The 19891-nt window shown below is 46.8% G+C and overlaps 2 protein-coding genes across 3 annotated transcripts in view; one reads left to right on the forward strand and one right to left on the reverse strand.

Moving 5' to 3' along the window:
- TIMP3 (TIMP metallopeptidase inhibitor 3) overlaps positions 1-1712 on the reverse strand; it is a 41866-nt gene extending 40154 nt beyond the window's left edge. Inside the window, exon 1 of the mRNA XM_075501688.1 lies at positions 1298-1712. Within this exon, the coding sequence (XP_075357803.1) occupies positions 1298-1421 (124 nt within the window). The 5' untranslated portion in view covers positions 1422-1712. The remainder of the gene's footprint in view (positions 1-1297) is intronic.
- The window catches only part of SYN3 (synapsin III), a 183101-nt gene that overhangs the window by 89654 nt on the left and 73556 nt on the right, over positions 1-19891 (forward strand). The window lies entirely within an intron of this gene.

Below are 19891 nucleotides of genomic sequence, written 5' to 3' on the forward strand. Positions count from 1 at the left end.
AGCCACTGGCAGGGTTCACAGCAATGGGTGTTCTGCTGCAGTGAGAATTATTTTCTATTTGACTTCCATAGCAGTTGCCAGGTGGATTTCTCTGCAGACTCCACTTGGAGTCAGTACTGTGTGCAAATAATTTGCAAGTAATAGTGCAAAGTCCCCCAACCCTTTTTACACTGTGCTACTAAGACAATCCACAGAGGTGCAAGGAGACTTCACTCATGCAGTCCACTCACGACTGCTGAAGTGACAGCCTGTATTTACTGTTACGTGGACTTGTGTCCAGTATTAATTCAAAGGACACCACTAATTGCTTTCATATACTTTATCACAGGACACTTACCAAGCAGCAACCATATTTGATTAACCACCCTTGGCTACAAACAAACCAAAGAACTTGAGTCCAGAGTCTCCATTACCTCCTCCTGTGAGAGATTTTGGGTGTTCCCCTTGTCCCCCATCTAAAGTTAGTGTAGTGAAGAACCTTAGGGATGCTAAAACCAATAGTGGAGAACATCAGCAAGGATCCAATAAAAGTGTTTCAACTTTCCAAAAAAGCATGCACATTCGCACACCTCCCACTGCGGCAAAGATCACAACACAGCATGCAGAAAGCACGGAGACACTTGTTACCTGCTTCTCCAGCCCACAGGCGCAGCACCGCAAGCCTATGTGAGCCGCACCTTTCAATACCAACCGCCATGGGCAGTTTTCTAGCTTGAGAGACTTGTCCTAATCCTGCCTCCTATTATTTGTCACCAGGTTGTGGAGGAAATTTTGGCTGCCCACACCTCCAATTGTGTTTTTGTCTTGCTGTAGGAAACAAGCCACTCTTACAATTACTGATTTCTTGAAAAGTATTTCTTGAAGAGGCTGCTGCCGCAGGACAGAGCCTGCTGCCACAGCACGCCTCACTCCCCACTGCCCCTCCGGAGGGCTGGGCGGGGGTCTGCCACCACATGCCTCTCCTCTTACTAACCCAGGTGTATGAGGCAGCTGCCGAGCCATACCTATCTTGAAAGGTCAGGTCACCCCTCACCGGTTTAACCCACCCCACCTCTGTTTTCACTGGGCCACTCACTGGACCAAGGCTTACTTGTGGTGACAGCCCGACTGCTGCCCGCGCCCCCTCAGGGTCCCGCAGAACTTTCTAGAGGCACAGGCTTCGCACCGGCGGGGCAGGTGCTGCCTCCCCACGCAAGGGGCCTAGGCTGCCCCTGAGGGAGCCCCCCCAGCCCCGGCGGGGCCGCTTCGCCCCGGGCGGCTGAGGGGCAAGGAGGCGCCGCCTGCCCGCGGCACTTACCGATGTCGGAGTTGCAGAAAGCGTCCTGCGGGTGGATGGGGACGCAAGTGCAAGCCTCCACCACCAAGTCCCGCAGGCTCCAGCTGCAGAGGAACACGACGAGGAAGCTCAGCCACGCCGTCATGTTGCCCCCGAGGTGCCTCCTCACTTCTGCGAAGCAGGAGGGCAGCCGCTGTTTTGTTCGCCTGACTTTATTCTCGCTGCCTAACAGCCTGCGCGCCGCGACCGCCTGCCTCCCTCCTCGCACTGCCCCCCCCCACCCCTCTCTCGCTGGCCTCAGCAGCGCAGCCTTCGCTCGGCGGGACGACGCAAGCCTCAGGGCACGGCAGGTCCGCGGCTCCCAGCGGCTGAGGGGTGCGGGCCGATGCGATGCCGAGCGGTACGGAGCTGCGCTGCGCCGTGGCGGGCCGGTGCGCGGAGTTATAGCCTCGATCGCGCCCTCTCGGGCTCCGGGGGCGCCGCCGCGCCCGACCAATGGGAGCCCCGCATTACCTCATCGGCGGGAGAGGCCAGCGGGCCGGGGCGGGGCCGCGGCCGCGGCTTCAGCGCCTTATAGGGAATAGTGCGGGGAGCGCTGCGCGCGGGCGGCGGTTGGGCGCTGCGCGGCCGGTGGCGCAGGTAGCCGGCCGCTCTGAGGAGAAGCCCCGGTCCCCAGCCTGCGTCCCCTCCCGCCGGTAGTGCCGGCGGGGGGGTTGAAAAACTACTTGTACCTCCGAGGTACCGGCGAGTATTGGTCCCGCGGCCGTCACTGCCCGGACGGGTCTGGCCCCGAGGAGCCCCCCGCCACCCCTGTCAGGACCTGCCTCCCCTCGGCTGCCCCGCTCCGCACCTCAGAGTGCGAAGAGGCACCTGGAAAACACAGGCGGGGTTTGTTGTTCGATTGGAAAGCTTGGGCTGTTTCCCTCGAAACCACCTCGGCTGTGTGGAAGCTGATTTCAAACTAGAGGAGGTGAAATAGTATTCTAAAGGGCTTTCAGAAAGCAATCAGAAAACTCAAGAGGAGTGTGCAGTGTGTTGCTTCTTTTCCTCTTTCAACAAGCAGTGAAAAGAGGATGGAGGAAAAGAAGGACAAGACCTAGCTGAACTGTAAACCAGGATTTAATCCTGTGTTTTTTAATCCTGCTCAAATGCTCCTTCTTCTCCTGTCACCCCACCACCACCACCCATCACTTCCCCTTCTCGGGGCTTTCGGTCAGAAAGGGGTCATAAGCTGCTGAAACCGAGCTGGAAAAAGCAGTGTCCTATCTACCCAAGCACTCCCAATATTTAATCTCAAAGTATATTTTAGCAGGGCAGCTTTAGTGGAATTTATAGAAAACTCCTGTTTGTTTTGTTTTCCCTTATCCCATTTTGGAATCATAAATTTCTATCAGTGGTAGAAATGTAAATGTTACAGAAGAGCTGGGACTGTAAGGAAGGAGATTGCCAGCTGCAAGATACAGACAGCCTTATTATCCTGCAAAGGGGACTGAGGGGTGATTAATCACAGTATCAAACCAGTGTATATAATGTCAGAGTACTTTCCACAGGGTTTACAAGACTTAAGCATGTCTAGTTATAAATTATGCTGGTATTAAAGGCCAGGGACCAGCTGTCCTAAATTTCTAAATAGTCAGCTAAGTCTTTAGATTTACAATTCTGCTCCATCTGGGTGAAGCACAGCCTGCCTACACCTTTTCTTTAATCATACTGTCCATACAAAATTAAAACCTTCAGTCTTACAGAAACACAGGCTTTTATTTGGAGCATCAGTACACAAAAGCTTCAAGATGAGTGTTGCTAGTAGAGATCAAGGTTACAATGTTAACAGTGGGAAACACAGGTTCCTACCCTTGCTGTGGCACAGACAACCTGCTTCGCCTCACTGTGCTTCAAATCCCAATCTGTGTAATGGGGACAATAGTGATGGGAGCTTCTCAGGAATGTGTATTAGTGAACACACTGAAAAAATCAGATAGTGTTGAGGTGCTAACAGGTCATATAAGTAGGTATGAGGCAGGGTATTAAACGCGACATTTGATTTAGACACATCAGTGTCTGAATTGTTGGGCTCCAAATTGCAATATGAGAAACCCTATGCAAAAAAACTCCTTAGGTACTTGGACTGTCTGCTCAAGGTACTACAGCTGAAGTTGAATCTGTCAGATTGGACTGTCATTTCAGTCTCGTTGGGTGTAAACAAGGAACAACTCCACCGACCTCAGCAGAGTAACATGGAAGAAAAATGAGGTGTGTCTGGCACTTTCATTTTTTCTTTGTTGTTGTAAAAAGTTTGATATCGCCAACATCATGATACACCTGGCCTATCAACATCTCAGATCAGTATCTGAGAGAAGTGGAGTTATTCCATAACCTGACACTGGTGTAAATAAGAGAGAGTTTGGCCCACACACAACTAGATTATAATCACAGCTCCAGCACCATCTCCCTTCGCTCTCTGGCCAAGTAACTCCTCTGAGTATGTTTCTTCATTTCTATAATAACAGCTTTCCTGCGTGTTTTGAGGACTAACAAGCTGAATGCTTTGTAATAAGTTTTAAAAATGTTGGGTGCTGTGGGAATGCTGAGTGACTATAATACACAGATGCAGGACACATTCAGAGGAGACTGAAAAACAAACCCTTCAGTGATCTTCTCAATTTCTGAAAAGGGCGAGAAAGGGGGCTAGAAGTTACTGAAGTTACACAGGGCCTTCCAAGGCATGGAAGTACCTCGTTTACAGTGAGACTGACCAAGCTTGTTAAAGTAACATGGAGTTTGTGCTGATTACAGGATCTAGTTCACTTTTCAGATACAACCCAGAGAAGTAATCTGCAATTACTTTTCAGGATGAAAAGGAGTGCCACAGCTTGATTCAGTGGCAGGGCACATCTGTTTAGAAGGGATGGTGTGCAGGCTGCCTGTGCTTACCACTGTCTCCTATACCAGTATTTGAGAGGTGATTCAGAATTTTTTTAATGCCTGTATTAGCATTGCCTGGAGCAGTAGTACCTGTGTTCAATAAGTTAGGACTTAGCTGATTCACCTGCTTTTTTGACACCTAGATATTCTTTTGAAAAAGAGATTAACTTCTCTATAGTAGTAGGGAAGCAGGTTTTTCAACCAGGACTGGATATTGTACAATAATGACAATATTTATTTGGCACTTAAAGGGTACATTTCATACACAGAAACCAGAGTGCTTTATTTTTGTAAATCACAGATAAATAATAGTCAGGAAAGCTCAGTCTTGCCAGTGGCCTGCTGAGAGGCCTTGGTTAAATCATTTAACCTGCTTGCACATTCATTTTATCATCTTTAAATAGAGATATTGTATATTATCTGCTGATAATATCTATTAGATATTCAATATTAGCCTCTCTCCTTTAAGACCTACCAGTAAAGTGCACTCTGGAAGAGCCAGGCAGGGGTTCTGAGTGTTTATATGAGAAAATTTTGATAATGGGGTCAAAGTAACACAGAAAGTCAATGAAGGAATTGAAAGGAGAACTCTGTGAATTCCCGCTCTATGCCCTGTCTGCATGGGAGAAACTGCAAAAGGAAAAAATAAAATAAAACATAGCATTCAGCTCCTTTGCCTAGATAAAACTTTAAGCCTTATATGGCCATAAAAAAATGTAGCAGAGAAAGAAGGAGAAAATAAAGACCTTGATCTTCATATGAGAAAATTAAAGTTCACATTTGCTTAATGTCACCAAATAAAGAAATCTATGTTCTTCCAGTCCTCCACCAAGAACACACTGTTGAACACAATTAAGGATCTCTCTGCTTTACTGGGCAGCCACACCACTTCATGCTGTGATCTTGTCGGATCCCACAAGCTAAGCATGACTGGGCTGGGTCAATAGTTGGTGTGAAAATTCCCAGGGAAAGCCATGTCCTGCAGGTGTTGTTGACTGAGCAAAGTGGCCTTCTTCCCTCAATCCTGCATGAATGTGTAGAGACAGTGCTAGGGGGCACTGTGCTGCAAGAGATGGTTGCATTTTTTGCGGATGAAGCTAGGTTTCTTGCAATATCTAAAGAACCCACTCTTTGGAAAAGGAAAGATGTTAAGCTGGGTGTCTTGGTTAAATTTCAGGAGAGAGAACGACCTTCTGCTTCCATAGATACTCACTGCAGTTTACATCAGGAGCGTATTAACAATATCATTTTCCTTCCACAAGTCCTGCTTGTGGCTGGAAAGGACCATCCCGGAGCTAGCTGCAGAGGCTGAGATAAAAACACTTTGGGATATTCCTTCAAGAGGCATAAGGTGTTGCTGTAAATGAACTAAAGGCATATTCACTTCCCTTCTGATCACATTTCATTGTGAGGGATGCCAGGCACTGGCAGAAAGCTGCTTCTGAACTGACAAAAGCACCTGAACTTATGTAGTACAGAAGGGCTTCAGCAAACTACAGGAACTGCTGGCCAAAAAACACAGAAAGAGAGGAAAGGAGGGGGAGTGGGGGGGGAGAAAGGGATGCCCCCACTACTACTACCAGAGAAAAAAAAAACCCTGACACATGTAGTGGCTGTAAATGCTTCAGCTCATCACCAGACCTCAGCTGGCTTAAACTGAGCATGGCATGAATGAAGTCAGGAGACTTTGGCCTGCACTCCAAACAGTCCTGCCACCTCCATGAACAATATATTAATTTTAAAAGCTTCTGAAATATGGGCATTTTTCCATTTTAACTTTTCCACAGTAACTTGACTTGATTCATGAGCATGGAGTCCTGCCATTAGCATTCTAAATTGTCCAGCTGCCAAGTTGCTCAAAAGCCTCTTCTTGTCCTAAAAACTTTTCTTGAAGTTGACAATCCTCATATCTTTTACACCAGCTCAGCATCACACCCTCTAGGAGATATCATTGTTTTTCTGCTTTTATGCAGCAGGTGGGAAAGGATAGGTGCTTTTAGGAGCCATCTGATGTCCTTCTTTACAGCACAGTCATGCCATGTCGTGGGGCAGTACAGAGTGGTCATGCATTGCATTAGCAAAAGACTCGTATTTCCTGATTATCTGTTTCTTTTTCAGAATGTCTGTTTTTTCTGACACTGTCCTTTGAGAATACTGTTTTGTTTAAAATGTTTGTATTTGCTCTGATTTGTGTGGAAAAGGTTGAAAAAACCTCCTCCTCTATTAATTCCTCTGTTGTATCAGTAAACTTCATATGCTACTTAAAATAAGAAGACTCTTCAAAAATGTCTTTGATTCTATAAATACATATGAAAAAAACTCATTCTATCTCTTTCTCTGAGGTTGCAAAGGAATTATGTCACCTTCCTGTCTGCAAGCCAGACATAGGTAACACTCTATCCCATCCCAAGCTTTTAATTAGAGATACACCATTAAACCTTCATCAGATCTAACAGCTCTATACTGTGTTCAGTCTTCAAGGATCCTTTATAGATTGTGCTTCAGAGAGCACCCAGGCTGGGAGCAGACCATAGGCACCATATGTGACCAGGAGTATTACATTATAAAGGATTGTAGAATATGAAATCACCCTCTCGGTCGTGTGGGGATCCTCCAGTCAGGCTGTGATGTGGCATCAGCTGCAGAAGGGCAACCAGGAAATATCTTTTAACAGCCTTATCAAGCTGAAAATGTTTCCTTTACATGACTGCGCTCTTTGGCCCCAATCCAGCAAAACACTAAGGCACATGTTCAACTTTAAGCACACAAGATGCTCTACTGAAGTCAACAGGACCGTTTACATGCACAAAGTTAAATATAAGCTTAAGTGCATTTCTGGATCGGGGCCAAAGGGCTCAGTACCATGCAGGGTTCAAGCCAGGAGGCTGTGATTAGATGGTCTGACAGAGTCCGGGGGGGAGGACACGATGTGATTTGCTTGGCTCTACCTGCCTGTGCCTCATTCCAAGCAATTAATTTTCTCTCATTTTTGTTTATAATAAGTTTTTCCATTTCTCTTGCTTTGCTTTCATGCTGCTGTAGCCATTTCCAAATTCAAATTTTGTTTTTCTTTTTTAAACCCTTCTAAACTGCATCAATAGCTTTAAGTGACGGAACAAAGAGATTTCAAATAGATGAAGTGCTTCAAATGGTAATAAGAGCTGGTGTTCCCAGAGCTTTGGAGGCTGGCACTAAGCAGAGAAGAGAGTGAGAGCGATTGAAAATCACTTTTCTGTTGTTCCTTTGTATGAACTGGTTCTGGCTTATGCAATGCACAGTAATTAAAATGACTGGAATGCCTCACATTTTTAAGAGAGCTTTAAGGCAGCTCTGTGGCATTGTGGCCAGCAGAGTTCATGAGCAGATTCATGGCTGCAACCAAGATTTGACGTTTCTATCAGTGTAACTTGAAGAAGACAATATCTCTGTAGAGGCCCTGGAGGGGAGTTTGAGGAAGAAGGAGTATACACAGAAAAGCAGTAACATCTGCTCCCTGCATCAGCTCCATGAGCAGCTATGGGGCAAGCCTTCCTTTAGGTGAGATGAGAGCCTGAAGGTTGGTCTGGTCATCAGAGATCTCATTGCTTTCTTTCACTGTAGCCTTAATGTCCTGCCCAAATTCAAGCGTGGGACAGCACTTACACGTTCTCTATCTCTCACTGTAATATCAGTTACTCATAGTGCCTCCTGCTAGGTACTGTACAGTATGTCTCTCTACAGAAATGTCCCTTTCCATGAGAGAGGGTTTGCATTTGAGTAGTGGCCACTGCAGTTGCTGGGTGTATTTGTGGGGGTCCAAACAGCTCCCTGATATTTAGCAGAGAGCCTGGTAGACTGGCAAGTCTCTCTGCTCGCAGGAGGTTGCTCTCCCTGTGATGAGGTTTACTCTGCTCAGCAGTTGTAAGGGAGTATCTTGCTGCTTTTCAGTCCTCCTGGCACAGTCCAGAATTTCATTTTCCTATTTTCCATTTTTGTCACTGAAGGTGGCTGGCCACTGCCTCTCTGGTCTTCCCTCAAGAGTTGGCCTGGCTTCTCACAGTGATGAACGGCCACAGAGTAGCAGGAGAGCTGAATACAGCCTCTCTCGGGAGGGGAGCTGACTGGCCTGAGGATATGACCTTTTTGGCATGTTGAGCAACCAGATCCTTCTCCCCTCACCTCTCTGCCTCTCACCAGCCTTCTGAGGACACGGACGGAGCCCACTCCCTCATCTCCCAGCATAATCTTTCTCCCCTTCTCCTACACATAGAAGGGCACTGTCAGGATACAGTGGTGTCCACAACCCTGTGTGAGTGTAGGGAGGCAGAGAAAGATCCCAGGCGGAAGACAATAATCCTGTATCTCTTAGACCATCCTGAGGCTAGCAGAGCTGCGGTCCCTCCGTATGCGGTAGGCCAGCCAGTCCCTAGCATGTGCCACTGGTTTTAAAGCATGTTGGAATCCTCTGAAATCACCATACTTGTGAAAAGCAGAAAGAGCAGCACCAGGGGGCTGGCATTCCTCTTTTTGTTACATTAATGAGCCTGGAGACAGTGTCAGACTGTCAGGTCTGAAGGAAGGGTCTTCTCTTTACCTGCAGAACAGGTGCAGCTGCAGGAAAAGCTACTGTCTCTTGCCCCTCTCTGCACAACCTGTAAAACCTTCCTGCAAGAATAAGCCAGCCACTTCATCCCCATAGTCCAGCTGTTAATAGTTTCTCACCTGAAACTGCAAATAAAGGTGTTAGTTACAAGAATGGTCTCTAATGATGAGGATAGTGTCCCAGCAGAGAACGAACTCAGCGATTCCTGTCATGCATGTCAGCACATGGGTGTCAGAAGTGAGAAACAGTTCCTCTGTGTGGAGATCCCAACAGAGATCGTTGCCTTGGCACAGGATTTTTTTAAAATCCACATTGACTTTTTCAATGCTTTTGTTCCTGTGTTCCCAAAGCAATCCTGTATTCTAAACAGCAGCTGACCGCTCACTTACGGCAGGGCCTTCCCACGCAGACTCAAGGTCCCAGCCGGTAGAAGCTGGGGGATTTCTGATGTGAGATTTCAAGGACAGATCTCTTTCTTCTCTGGAGCAAAAGGCAGCACTTCTGCTTCCTCACTCTTTGGGAATTTTTCTCCATAAATCTTGGCATACAGTGTGAGACAAAAGATGAGGAGATGGTAGATCTGCAGCCTGGAGTGAGGACTCAGTCATTTGTTTATTGTCTTGTTCTTCCTGAGTGAAGAGCAATACATTCATCAAAGGACCTTTTCAGGTCGGCAGTGTGAGTTCCACACCTAATGTATTAACGTCAGGAGTGAAAAGATCAGTGTTTGATTTAGCACAGATGTGTGAAAATAGTGTTCTTTCTCCACTGAAGACAGAGGGAACAATCTACAGCCCCTGTTCCCCTTTCCTTTAATCTGAAGGCCCTGAGCTGTCCTTTAGTTGTGACTTTCTATGTGCTTCTGAGGGGTGGTTCAGTGGGGGACACAGAAGCATGGAAAGACATCACACTGTAATTACAGAACCTTTCTGTTCATTTAGCAAAGTAGCCTGGGTTTCCATTTCATTGCGGGTGATAACGGGTATTGTGCAGCAAGAGTTAATCTGTAACCAGATACAGCGTGGCTGAAGGTGAAGCCAAGAAAGGAAAAGAGCGAACTTCCTCTGTTTTTCCTTTGCACTGAATAAAAGTACCTTTACCAGGGACCATAGGGCTAGGATTATGATCACATGCTTTTATTAGCAGAAGCTTAAAAAACCAGTGTCCTATACTGTCAGAGTTCAACTCCTTTTGATTTTAACTCTGTTTGTAGCAAGAGCAACATGGTATCTCACAGTGGGAGTGCTCTTCTGAAGGGGAGGCACACTGTGTGGGTAAATGTACTTGCACCCCACTGGTACTACCCAGAAAGAGGGACTTGCAATGCATAGCAGAGGCAGCAATGAGAACTACCCAGAGACAGCAGGAACCAGGAAGGTGTCAAATGTATGTACAGAATACGTACCAGGAGTTGAGCTATGAAGGTACCAAAGCTTGAACGTGTGCCCTGAGCAAGAAAACACCTCTCTGTAGCTCTGCTTTTAGTAACAGTGCCACCAAATCTCACACAGACTGTTGGCCAGCAGCTCGGTGTTAGCCCAAGTGCCCTGCTGTGGGAGCCTGGACTGCTCCAGTGCAGTGGTTCATCACAAGTGCTGAGGCTGGAGAGGTACTGAACATTTTTAGTGGCAGCAGGTGTCCAACACCAGCTTAGTACAGCACATTCTCCTCTCCTCTCCTCTCCTCTCCTCTCCTCTCCTCTCCTCTCCTCTCCTCTCCTCTCCTCTCCTCTCCTCTCCTCTCCTCTCCTCTCCTCTCCTCTCCTCTCCTCTCCTCTCCTCCCCTCTCCTCTTGTGACTGCTGTGCCTATGGCTGACAGTTGGCTGAGGGGCTGCTCCACAGCATAGCTCCCGTTCTTGCGATCTCCCAGGATCTGCAGCAGTGATTTTAAACAATGGTTAAAGCTAACTGCAAGAAGAGATTGAGCTCTCACCACACAAGCCAGGGAGGCAGGAGGGCTCTCCCTAGACACCTAGCTGAGGTCAGTGAGGAAAGTGGTCTCAGTGTAAAAGTTCTGCAATGCACAGGAGGGATCTACAGTTTTACTCATGGGATAATTCATGGAAAACAACCAACAAAGAGTCTGAGCAACAGCAGTTTCTACCAACAGAGGAGTGGCTCTCCAGCAGACTTTCCCCAGCACCCAACAGTATAAAAGACAGTAGATAGACAAGCATTTTATGTATTTTCATTTAAGCCATGTCTTCATGTTCTGTAGATTACAACTGAGCATTTTTTAACCAAAATCTTGCTTCCTCTTTTCTCAGTTCAAGTTCAGTGGAACCACCACAGTCCCAGTGAGTGGAAAGGGAAGGGAGGGACGGAGGTCTGCTCAATGCAGGCAAATCCTTAGTGCAGCTAGAATAGGAGGCACTAGTCTGGTCTCACTTATCTCACAGGATAGCTATGGGTATACCTTCCGAAGGCATTACAATTATCTCTCCCACTGTTCAGATCAAATGATCTATTGCAGCACAGAACCTTCTCCCACTGATACTTACATAAAGTGACTCTTGTTTCAAGGAATTTATTGTGGCAAAGAAGCAGGATCATCAAAAAGAGCACAGCCTGCCTCATAGAAGGAGAAGGAGCAGGCTAGGAAGGGAATTTTTTACTTCATTTGAAATTGGTTTCCCCATCCGGAATAAACCTTCACCTCTGAACATCATATATAATGGCAACTTAGTCTAGAGGGGCTAGTATAGCATTAGCTGTGCATGGCTGTAAGCAAATACCACCACAGAGAGCTGGCTGCAGGAAGCAAAAAATTATTCCCAGTGAATGCAAGAGCATTTCGTTCTCCTCCTTGCGGAGACAGGACCTAGCTCCTTAACTTAGACAATGCCTCCAAGTCCCCTAAGGTGTTTCCACAAGTATCAATGTGATTACTTTCAACAATCTTTTTACACTCACCCACCCACCCCACCCCACCCCGAAACTATAATCTGAAGGACAGGAAGACATAGCCATTCAGTTTTATTTTGAGAAAAGGCTTTTGAGAGTAGGAAGGAGAAAAGAGAAGAAGCTGGTGCTGCAAAAAAACCCTTATTCCATCAGGCATTTTTGGGAAGGAGGAGGGAGGGCAGCTTTTAAAGCCATACCTATGGCTGCACGTAAGGGATAGTTCTCAAAGGATTCCCTTAATCAGATTCTGCAGAAGATAGGCTGTCTCTCTGTAATTCATTCCATGTCTTATTCTACGGCCATATGCTCTGGTCATGTGAAGATTTACAGTCTCAAATTTACTGGCTCGGAGAATCTAAAAGAATTATGCAAGAAATCATGTACCATGATAACTGAGGCCTCACACAGCCGTGCTTTCTAAAGACTGATTCTAACTCGATACATGGCCCCTCTAGGGCTTTGTAAGCCCTTCTGGGGAAGAGGGAAGGGGAGAAAAAGGGGGAGCTGCTGATCATTGCCATATGTGAGACGCATCCCTGTCTGCACGTGGGTGTGACGTCCATGTTGTCACAGAGGCTGAGCTCTGCATAGCCCCCCTGTTTCCTGTTTCCAGTCAGCATCTTGCTGCTGGAGCAGGGATCCCACATAACTCCGCAGTGCAGTTACAAAAGAGGAAAATGATGGCCAGTGGAGGGGGAAGGGGTGGGGGAAATCCTCTTAAATAGCCATGTAGGATGTCTGGGCAGGGATGTGAGCCAGGAGTCCTCAGAGGCAGTAGAATAAGTGGGAGTTTAGCAAACAACCATTTTCTTTCTTTGACTGGTGTTCCTCAGAGACCTCAGCACTCCAGTTCTCAGAGCTAATTTTAGCTATTTGTGGTTGGCCTGTTCCTAATGTCCCTTTCCTATCTCTCACACACACTGAACCTTGGGATACTCTCTGTAGGCTGACAGATGACGTGAAAACCTCTAATCTGCAGGTCAAATATAAAAAATGAAGTGGGATGAGGGAACTGGCAGCACGATTTGCTTTTTTCCAAATAAGGGAGATATATTCATATTAGAATTCCTTAGCATACCAAGTTTGTGGATTTTTTTTAAAGTATATGAGGGGAATGACTTATTCTTTAAAGTTTTATGGTAACCACCAAAGATGTTATCATCCCATGGACACTGCCTTTCCTATGCAGACTATGACTGACATGCTTTCATTATTTATTGGCACTGCTCTTCTGTAGGAAAACCAAAACCACATTGTCCCAAACACTGTACTGATACATAACAGGCAGAGCGAGTCCCTGCCAAAGGGCATAGAGTACATGTTAGAGAGGGTTCAAAATTAACACAGTGGCAATAAAGCTGTGATGGCAGGAGTGAAGGAGCTTGCAGCATGTGGCATTCATACTGCAGATGCCATGTTCATGGAAGTCTGAGTCTTCCCTGCTTTACCCTCCTGTGATGATTTGATGTCAATGCTGTATCTTCCACCAAATTTGCTATACAATCTGTGATGAATCTGATATCCAGAGGCACGACAGAGTACAAAAGGAAGGTAAAAGGTTTAGGATGACTCCTCCTGTTTCAACCAAATTTTCTCAGAAACATGAGCGACAGGTGGCATTTTTTCTTCCCCTAAATTTCCTGTGGATTCCCTCTCCTGATCTCCCCTCCTCTCCACATACAAATCTGTAGATGATGCTCCCAGTGATGTGGGGGGGGAACTGGGGACAGTAAAAGGGCATATGGACCATTAAGGGGTGTGGAAGGGATGCTGGCTCTGCTCTGTAAGAAAACTAATCCAGGGCCTGGGAATCAGATCAGTAACCTTATTTTCAGTTGATAGATTTAAGAAGGCTTTGAGTCAGGTGAGGAATCCTGGGAAGCTGTTTAGGAGGAGAAAAAGGTAGTTATTATGTCCCTCAGGGACAGGAGAGCACTATTCCTTGAGCTGACAGAGGCCAGATTTATGTTATTAATTGGGCAGACAGCCCTGGTTTTGTATTGGACCAGAAATAAAAGACTGACTAGGATATCTTGGATAAGACTGCCTGTACCACTCTGCTCTGGCTGGTGGGAAGCAGTCAGTCTGCATATAAAACAGACCTAATGAGCTGCCCATCGCTCTTCTTCGTGCCTGCAGGTATTTCCCAGGTGAGGCTATGCTGCACAAGGAGCTATTTTCCACTCTGCAGAGACCCAGCCAGGACACTGTAGTCAGCATCACTGTTAGCAGAGGCATAGACAGGCTGCTTGCAGCAGGGAGAAGCCCAGCAGTGAGCAGAGCGTGTGGTGGGGCACAGAGGTCATCTCATGTTGTCCCTGGCTTCCCACAGATTCCTGGGAGCTCTGCTGATTGCTGAAGATCCCCTTCATTTTTAAGAGCAGTGTGGGCAGCTTGCTTCACTTTTGGACAGAGATAAGTCCTGTCCAAACTGAAGGAATGGATGGGGGGAACCTCCCCCCCCCCCCCACCACCTACAAGTTTTCCTAATAATCCCTGGGCAGATGGACACAGTCATGTGAGTCCTTGAAACTCTAAATGCTTTGGAGGAGTAGCGGGTGTGGTGCTGTGGACATGGCCAGATATACGTGTTGCCCTTCACAGAGAAGCTCACTGTCCTCCCAAAGACTGAATATCAACAAAATCCTTCCTGTGGGGACTTCCAGCTCTGCCCGAGCCAGCTGTAAATTCCTTTGAGGCTAAGAGTAAGAAAATTGGAATTCTGGGAGGACCTTGGTACAGTCCCAAAACCATTTCCACTGAACCTTCCCAAAAATATGGTTTCTCTGACCCAGGAATGTGAGCTCTGTAACAATGGCAAAGCTGAAGTCCTAGACCATTGGCATTAACTAGTATTAGCTCATTATTTCTTTGTGCTCCGTCTGCCTCATCTAATATGAAAATCATTGTCCCTCTGGGAGACATCCTGTCTTTTTGTTCCATTTTTGTGTAGCACCTGGCACAACGGGATGCTAGTATTTGAGTGGGGTGCTACCTCCATATAAACAAATAAAAAAATTAGTGGGACTCCTAGTTTCTCTGTTTACCACTTTCTTTTTGAGTTGATTATTTTCGAGTGAATAATCATAAAGCATCTGAGTTGGCACAGCAAAGCTAACGGCTGCTTCAGCCAGGAAATGGCTGACAAGTGGGGAAAACAGGGACTGGCATATAAATTGCCATAGCACAGTGGCACAGAAGCCATGAAGTGGTACGGAGTGGCTGAAGCAGGAGGTAGCAGAAAGGTAGCTACATATGCAGAGAGCTCCTCAGCCGGTCCAAACAAAGCTGGAAGAAAACTACATTTGCTCTAAGGCAGGTGAAGGTACAGTCCTTCAAACCCAGGACAGCTGGCCACCCTGACCACAGGACCTACCAGCTGCCCCGCCATGTGCCAGACCTTGTGTTTTTGTGCCCTGTCCCTCACCATCTGTTTGTCCTTTTTATGGGAGTGGTGCCTACCAGTTGTCACCCTCTGCACGAACCAGTTGAAAAGTTTGGCTCCCCTACTGTGACAAGTTTCCCGCACATTTTTTGAGCTTCCTTGCATGATACAATTTCTTTTCTGAACATCTGCATACTTCCCCTTTTAAACACAGAGGTTCTGGAGGGACATAACACCTCTGGGAGTAAATGCATTCCCCAAAAGCCTTCCCCATGATGTTGTGGCCCCAATTGTCAACACTCTTCCCTCCAAGGATGGAGAACACAATCCAGGCCTCCCTCCCTGGCCTGTGGCATCTCCAAAGCAGTAAAGTCTCCAGCGAGCAGCCAGCCAGAATAGCCACCAGCATGCTGGGAAGGGCATGTCAAGGGTGGGAAGAAAGAGTGGCTGCACCACACTGTGTTCCAGGCACATTTAGTTGGCAGATGGTGCCTAAGGGACTATAAGATGCTGGTGTGTGTTTAGGGCAGCTTCTGGGCTACTTGCACTCACACTGATGGCAAAATGATGTAAGGCAAAATGATGCAGCTGCAGCCAGCTCTTAGGGGCTCTCTTCCTTCCCACCGCTTGTCAGCAAAGCCTGAGCAGAGCAGAGAACCTAGCTCCACATCACACCACTTATACTCACTGACTTCTCTGGCTCTTCCTACCTGCCGGAGTAGGAGGGTGGGTGTTTCGGTGTAATCCTCCCTCCAGGGTGAGGAAAAAGGCAGATAAAGAACAGCCAAGTGGTGTATTGTGCTCACACTCTTCCTTGCATCCTAAACAAGACTCACCAACTGACGGGAGTGATCTTACTCACTTGTGCTCATATGAAATACAGACAAGCACCAAAGGGGAGAAGGCTGTCAGGGCTGTTCTCAGCTCTAGAGCAGTCCTTTGACTGGACTGGACTTTTTTTTTTCTTTTTTTTTTTTTTTCCCCAGATGAGAGGCTGGTCAACACCAGCCCTAAACTCACCTCCACCCCCAAATAGCTGTTTTGCCAAAGGGTGGAGAAGCAGACCTCCTGATTGAGGGTGGAGCAGTTTGAAGGGGAGGAAAGCAGTGACTTCACTTTTTATTAAGTAATAGCAGAGCAGGGCGTGCGTCACTCTGAAAAACAAGACTTTGGGTGGGGGCAAAGGCTCTCTGCAGCATCTTACGCATGGAGCCTTCCCCTTTGTGGGAAGTAAGCCGAACACACCATTCTGAAGAGAGAATTCAGAAAGTCGAAGATGCAGTAGGTTAGACACCTTATAATCTCATTTAAGGGGATCCAAGAAGAGCACCAAGGTGAAAGGGCACGTAATGGCGAAGGTGGTTTGGGCTAGACTTTAGGAAACACTTTTCTCCAGGAGGGATGAAGGAGCATGTGAATAGATCGAGTCCATGTGAATGGAATAGCATGGGAACAGATTCAAGTCCATGTGAATAAAATGGGAGTGAAAGAGTGGGCTGGCCGCAGCGCTGCATCTGGCCCTTGGCCAGGGCGAGGCAGGGCATGGCAGCATCAGGGAAGGGGTTGCTGTCTGCTTACCCTGGAACCTGGTCAGCCTTGGCTGAAGCACCAGTACCACCACAGCTCAAAACACCCTGCAGCCTTCTCTTACTTGTGTCGTTGGCCCAGTCTCTGTAAGGAATCTGAAACTCTTGGAGTGTATCTGGCTTGTCCCTTCCTTGTGCCAACACACCATTTACTATGCAAACAGGGCAGCTCTGGCAATTTTTATACCAAGGAGGATTCTTGCCCTGGCAAGGGAATTCTTTGTAGACAGAATGGAGCTCCTCAAGCAGCTTCCACGGGAGCAGATGGCACTAGGGTCCATCTACAAATACCATGGGGGATGATGGCAGAATAGACAAAGGTGTCTTTCACAGAGAGTTAGCTGCAAGGGGACTGCTGTTCCTAGGTTGGCAACAGCCTCTTCTTAGTCCTGTGCTAGTGAACGAGTATCTCCCCAAGTAATCCTTTCCCTGCAGCTGACTCCTGCAGGCCTGCATGGGCAGCCTCAGGCTGGTCTGTAGCCACATTCCCTAGGGCCTCCTAGATTCAGTTGGCTTCTGCCAGTCCTGACTGCTACTGAAAGAGTCTCTCAGGCTCGAGAGCAGTCTGGTATGTTAGAGATCACTCCAGGCTGTTCTCACCATCATAAGAGTTAAAAGCAGTCTTAGACTCCAAAGGCTGCAAATATAACAAACATTTTCATACTGCTTATACTGTTTATACTGCTCTGAAAGCGCAGTCTCCAGAGTGGCCATCAGAACAGAAGCTGTTTCACAGATGGCCATGGGCTGGCTGTAAAATGCCTTCCTGATGGCTCTGGGCAATGCTGATGGCATGATCATAGGGTACCTCTGGCCCCGCTTACAGTGGGGACATAACCAAAGCCACTTCTTTCCTCTCCTAGTCGCCCCAGGTGAAACTCAGAACACCTTGACACCATCCTCCAGAGACATGACAGTGTGGGGGCACACCTACCTAGCATTCCTCTAGCTAGCACAGGTACCGAAGCGTAGTGCATCGGTGCTGGCATGTGCTTCACTTGTTGAATATTTACCCAGGATCTTGCCTGGGCTTGTTTGACCTGTCTTGAAGTCCTGGCTGTTGCGTTTGGACTTGTGCTACCGCTCAAATGAGTTATTTTATATCTGGTTCCTACACACCTTCACATACTGCAACCACACACGGTGAGCAGGTCTCAGATGCAGTCAAGAATTCAGGCTCTGCTTAGCAGAAGTGTAAAAAACTGCTAGGTGTTCAGGCCCTTTATCTATCTTTTCCCTATATATAAACTGAAACCCCAGTTTTGTGGTACCAAGCTCTCAATGGCTCCTCATGCAGACTTTCCCTAGAGACTCACCAAGGTTGCAAAGGACTCAAACACAAGCAATAAGCCGCTTTCTCCACTTCTGCCTCAGGTATATGAGAGAGGGGAAAGATAAAAAATTAAGGAAGCAATAAATGTATCCTTTCTGCCAGACTGATTGACAGCTTCAAGGGCAGAGTTCAATTTCTAAGGATCGCTAATAAACAGAATTTTGTGTTCCCACTCCCAACCTGAGAAAATTAAATTAACTGAGTGTTCAGAGAGCTCTACTTCCTTGCTCACAAATCATAAATGGCTTAGCAGAGCAGCACTGTGTTGGAGATAAAGAAGAAAAGGACAAAGAAACATAAACAAAATAACAGGCATCCACCAACTCCCCCAGCGATACTTGCCAAAGTCCTCTCTCATTGCTTGCTGACGCAGCTGCTACAGCAGACCATTGCTTCCCCCTGCTCTAGAAACGCTCCACTCGCAGCCGCCAGTTTTGGGGTACTGCCACTCACCTGCTGGGTAGCAAAGGCTCCTTCAGAGCTGGAGCTGAGCTGGGTGGGAACCCCTGACCAGTCTGTCCAGCTTGCTGCTTCTTGTAGCCATTCTAACTCTGTTAGCGGCTCCTCTTAGTGGCTCCAGCTAAGCATCCCCCATTGCCCGCAGTTCCTGCGAGTCACTCCTAACCCTCAGTGAGTCCTGGCTTTTTGTTGCTCAAACACAACTTCTTAAACAAACTTCCCTGGCTCTCTATTTTGCTGTATTTTTACCTCCCAAGACCGCAAATTATTAGATGAAGCTAAGGGTGGTCACCTACTATGGGCACAGCTAGTCCCAGCTTTTCACACCTTTTGAAATTCATATTGTCGTCATTTTTATGTTGAGATTATTGTCCTTTTCTTATACAAATCCTCCCACATGTGGTAGTATATAAAAATCAGAATGTACAGGTATTAGTAGCCTCTAGGCTTTTTCAGCTCCTTTTCTCTCCAACTGAGGCCAGCACAGCAGTCCTTCTAGCTCTCCGTCCCTCTGGGCCTCCTTGCTGGCAGGCCAACAAAACATAAAGGAAAAGACGGTGTCCAAGTTAGTTCTTTGTGTCTTGCAGTCAGCCTGAGCATCTCATCAGGATTCACCAAAAAATAATAGCTATCCTGTATAAGCCTCAAGACAATCCTCTGTTTATAACAATTTAAGATCCCACTGTTATATCTGTGCTGCAGACGAATGAACTCAGAAAGGCTAAGAGATGCTAATGTCTTTGTGACCAGTTCCAATGCTTTTCCACCCCTTCCCTGTTTTCTTAGAGTAGGCAATATTACCTTCTTAAACCAGGGAATTAGTAACACTAATGACTGGATGTATCATCCCTGCATGCTGAGTGTGACTCACAAAGTCAATATGGCCCTAGCAGCCGAGAGGAACAATGCGGTGTGTTCTCAGTTACTCTTTTTGGCTACGCCATTGCTGGAGCCCAGAACAAGAGCAATGATGTCATGGCCATAGGCTTAGCATGTACGTAAGTAACATATACAACACTACAAGCTCTCTGTGATCTGTTACTTCCACGTTAATGTAACTTAGGGCATATATACACAATTAGTTGCCAGAGCCAAGAATAAGTCATTTGGAACAGATTATTTTATTTCAGGCTTTTAACAAGAATACTTCTCAGTCCCAACAGGCTAGTTCTGGAGAGGTAGTACCTAGCTCAATGTTGAGCTATATAATTTAGTCAAGACCTCAGCTATAAAGACAAAAGTTTGGAATGTAGAAATGGGCAGACAAGAATCCCACTAAGAAATAGCTTACATTTTTCTGACAAATAACCATTGTTGCAAGTATTTACATAAAAAAAGAGTAAGAAAAAGCTCTGAGGCAAAGAATGAAATTATTCCCAGCCATTTTCAAGAAAATGACTTTGAAGCCTTTCGTGCACTTGTATTTGAACAAGGCTTTTCTCCA

The sequence above is a fragment of the Mycteria americana genome, chromosome 1 (genome assembly GCF_035582795.1).
Source record: "Mycteria americana isolate JAX WOST 10 ecotype Jacksonville Zoo and Gardens chromosome 1, USCA_MyAme_1.0, whole genome shotgun sequence".
Taxonomy (NCBI): domain Eukaryota; kingdom Metazoa; phylum Chordata; class Aves; order Ciconiiformes; family Ciconiidae; genus Mycteria; species Mycteria americana.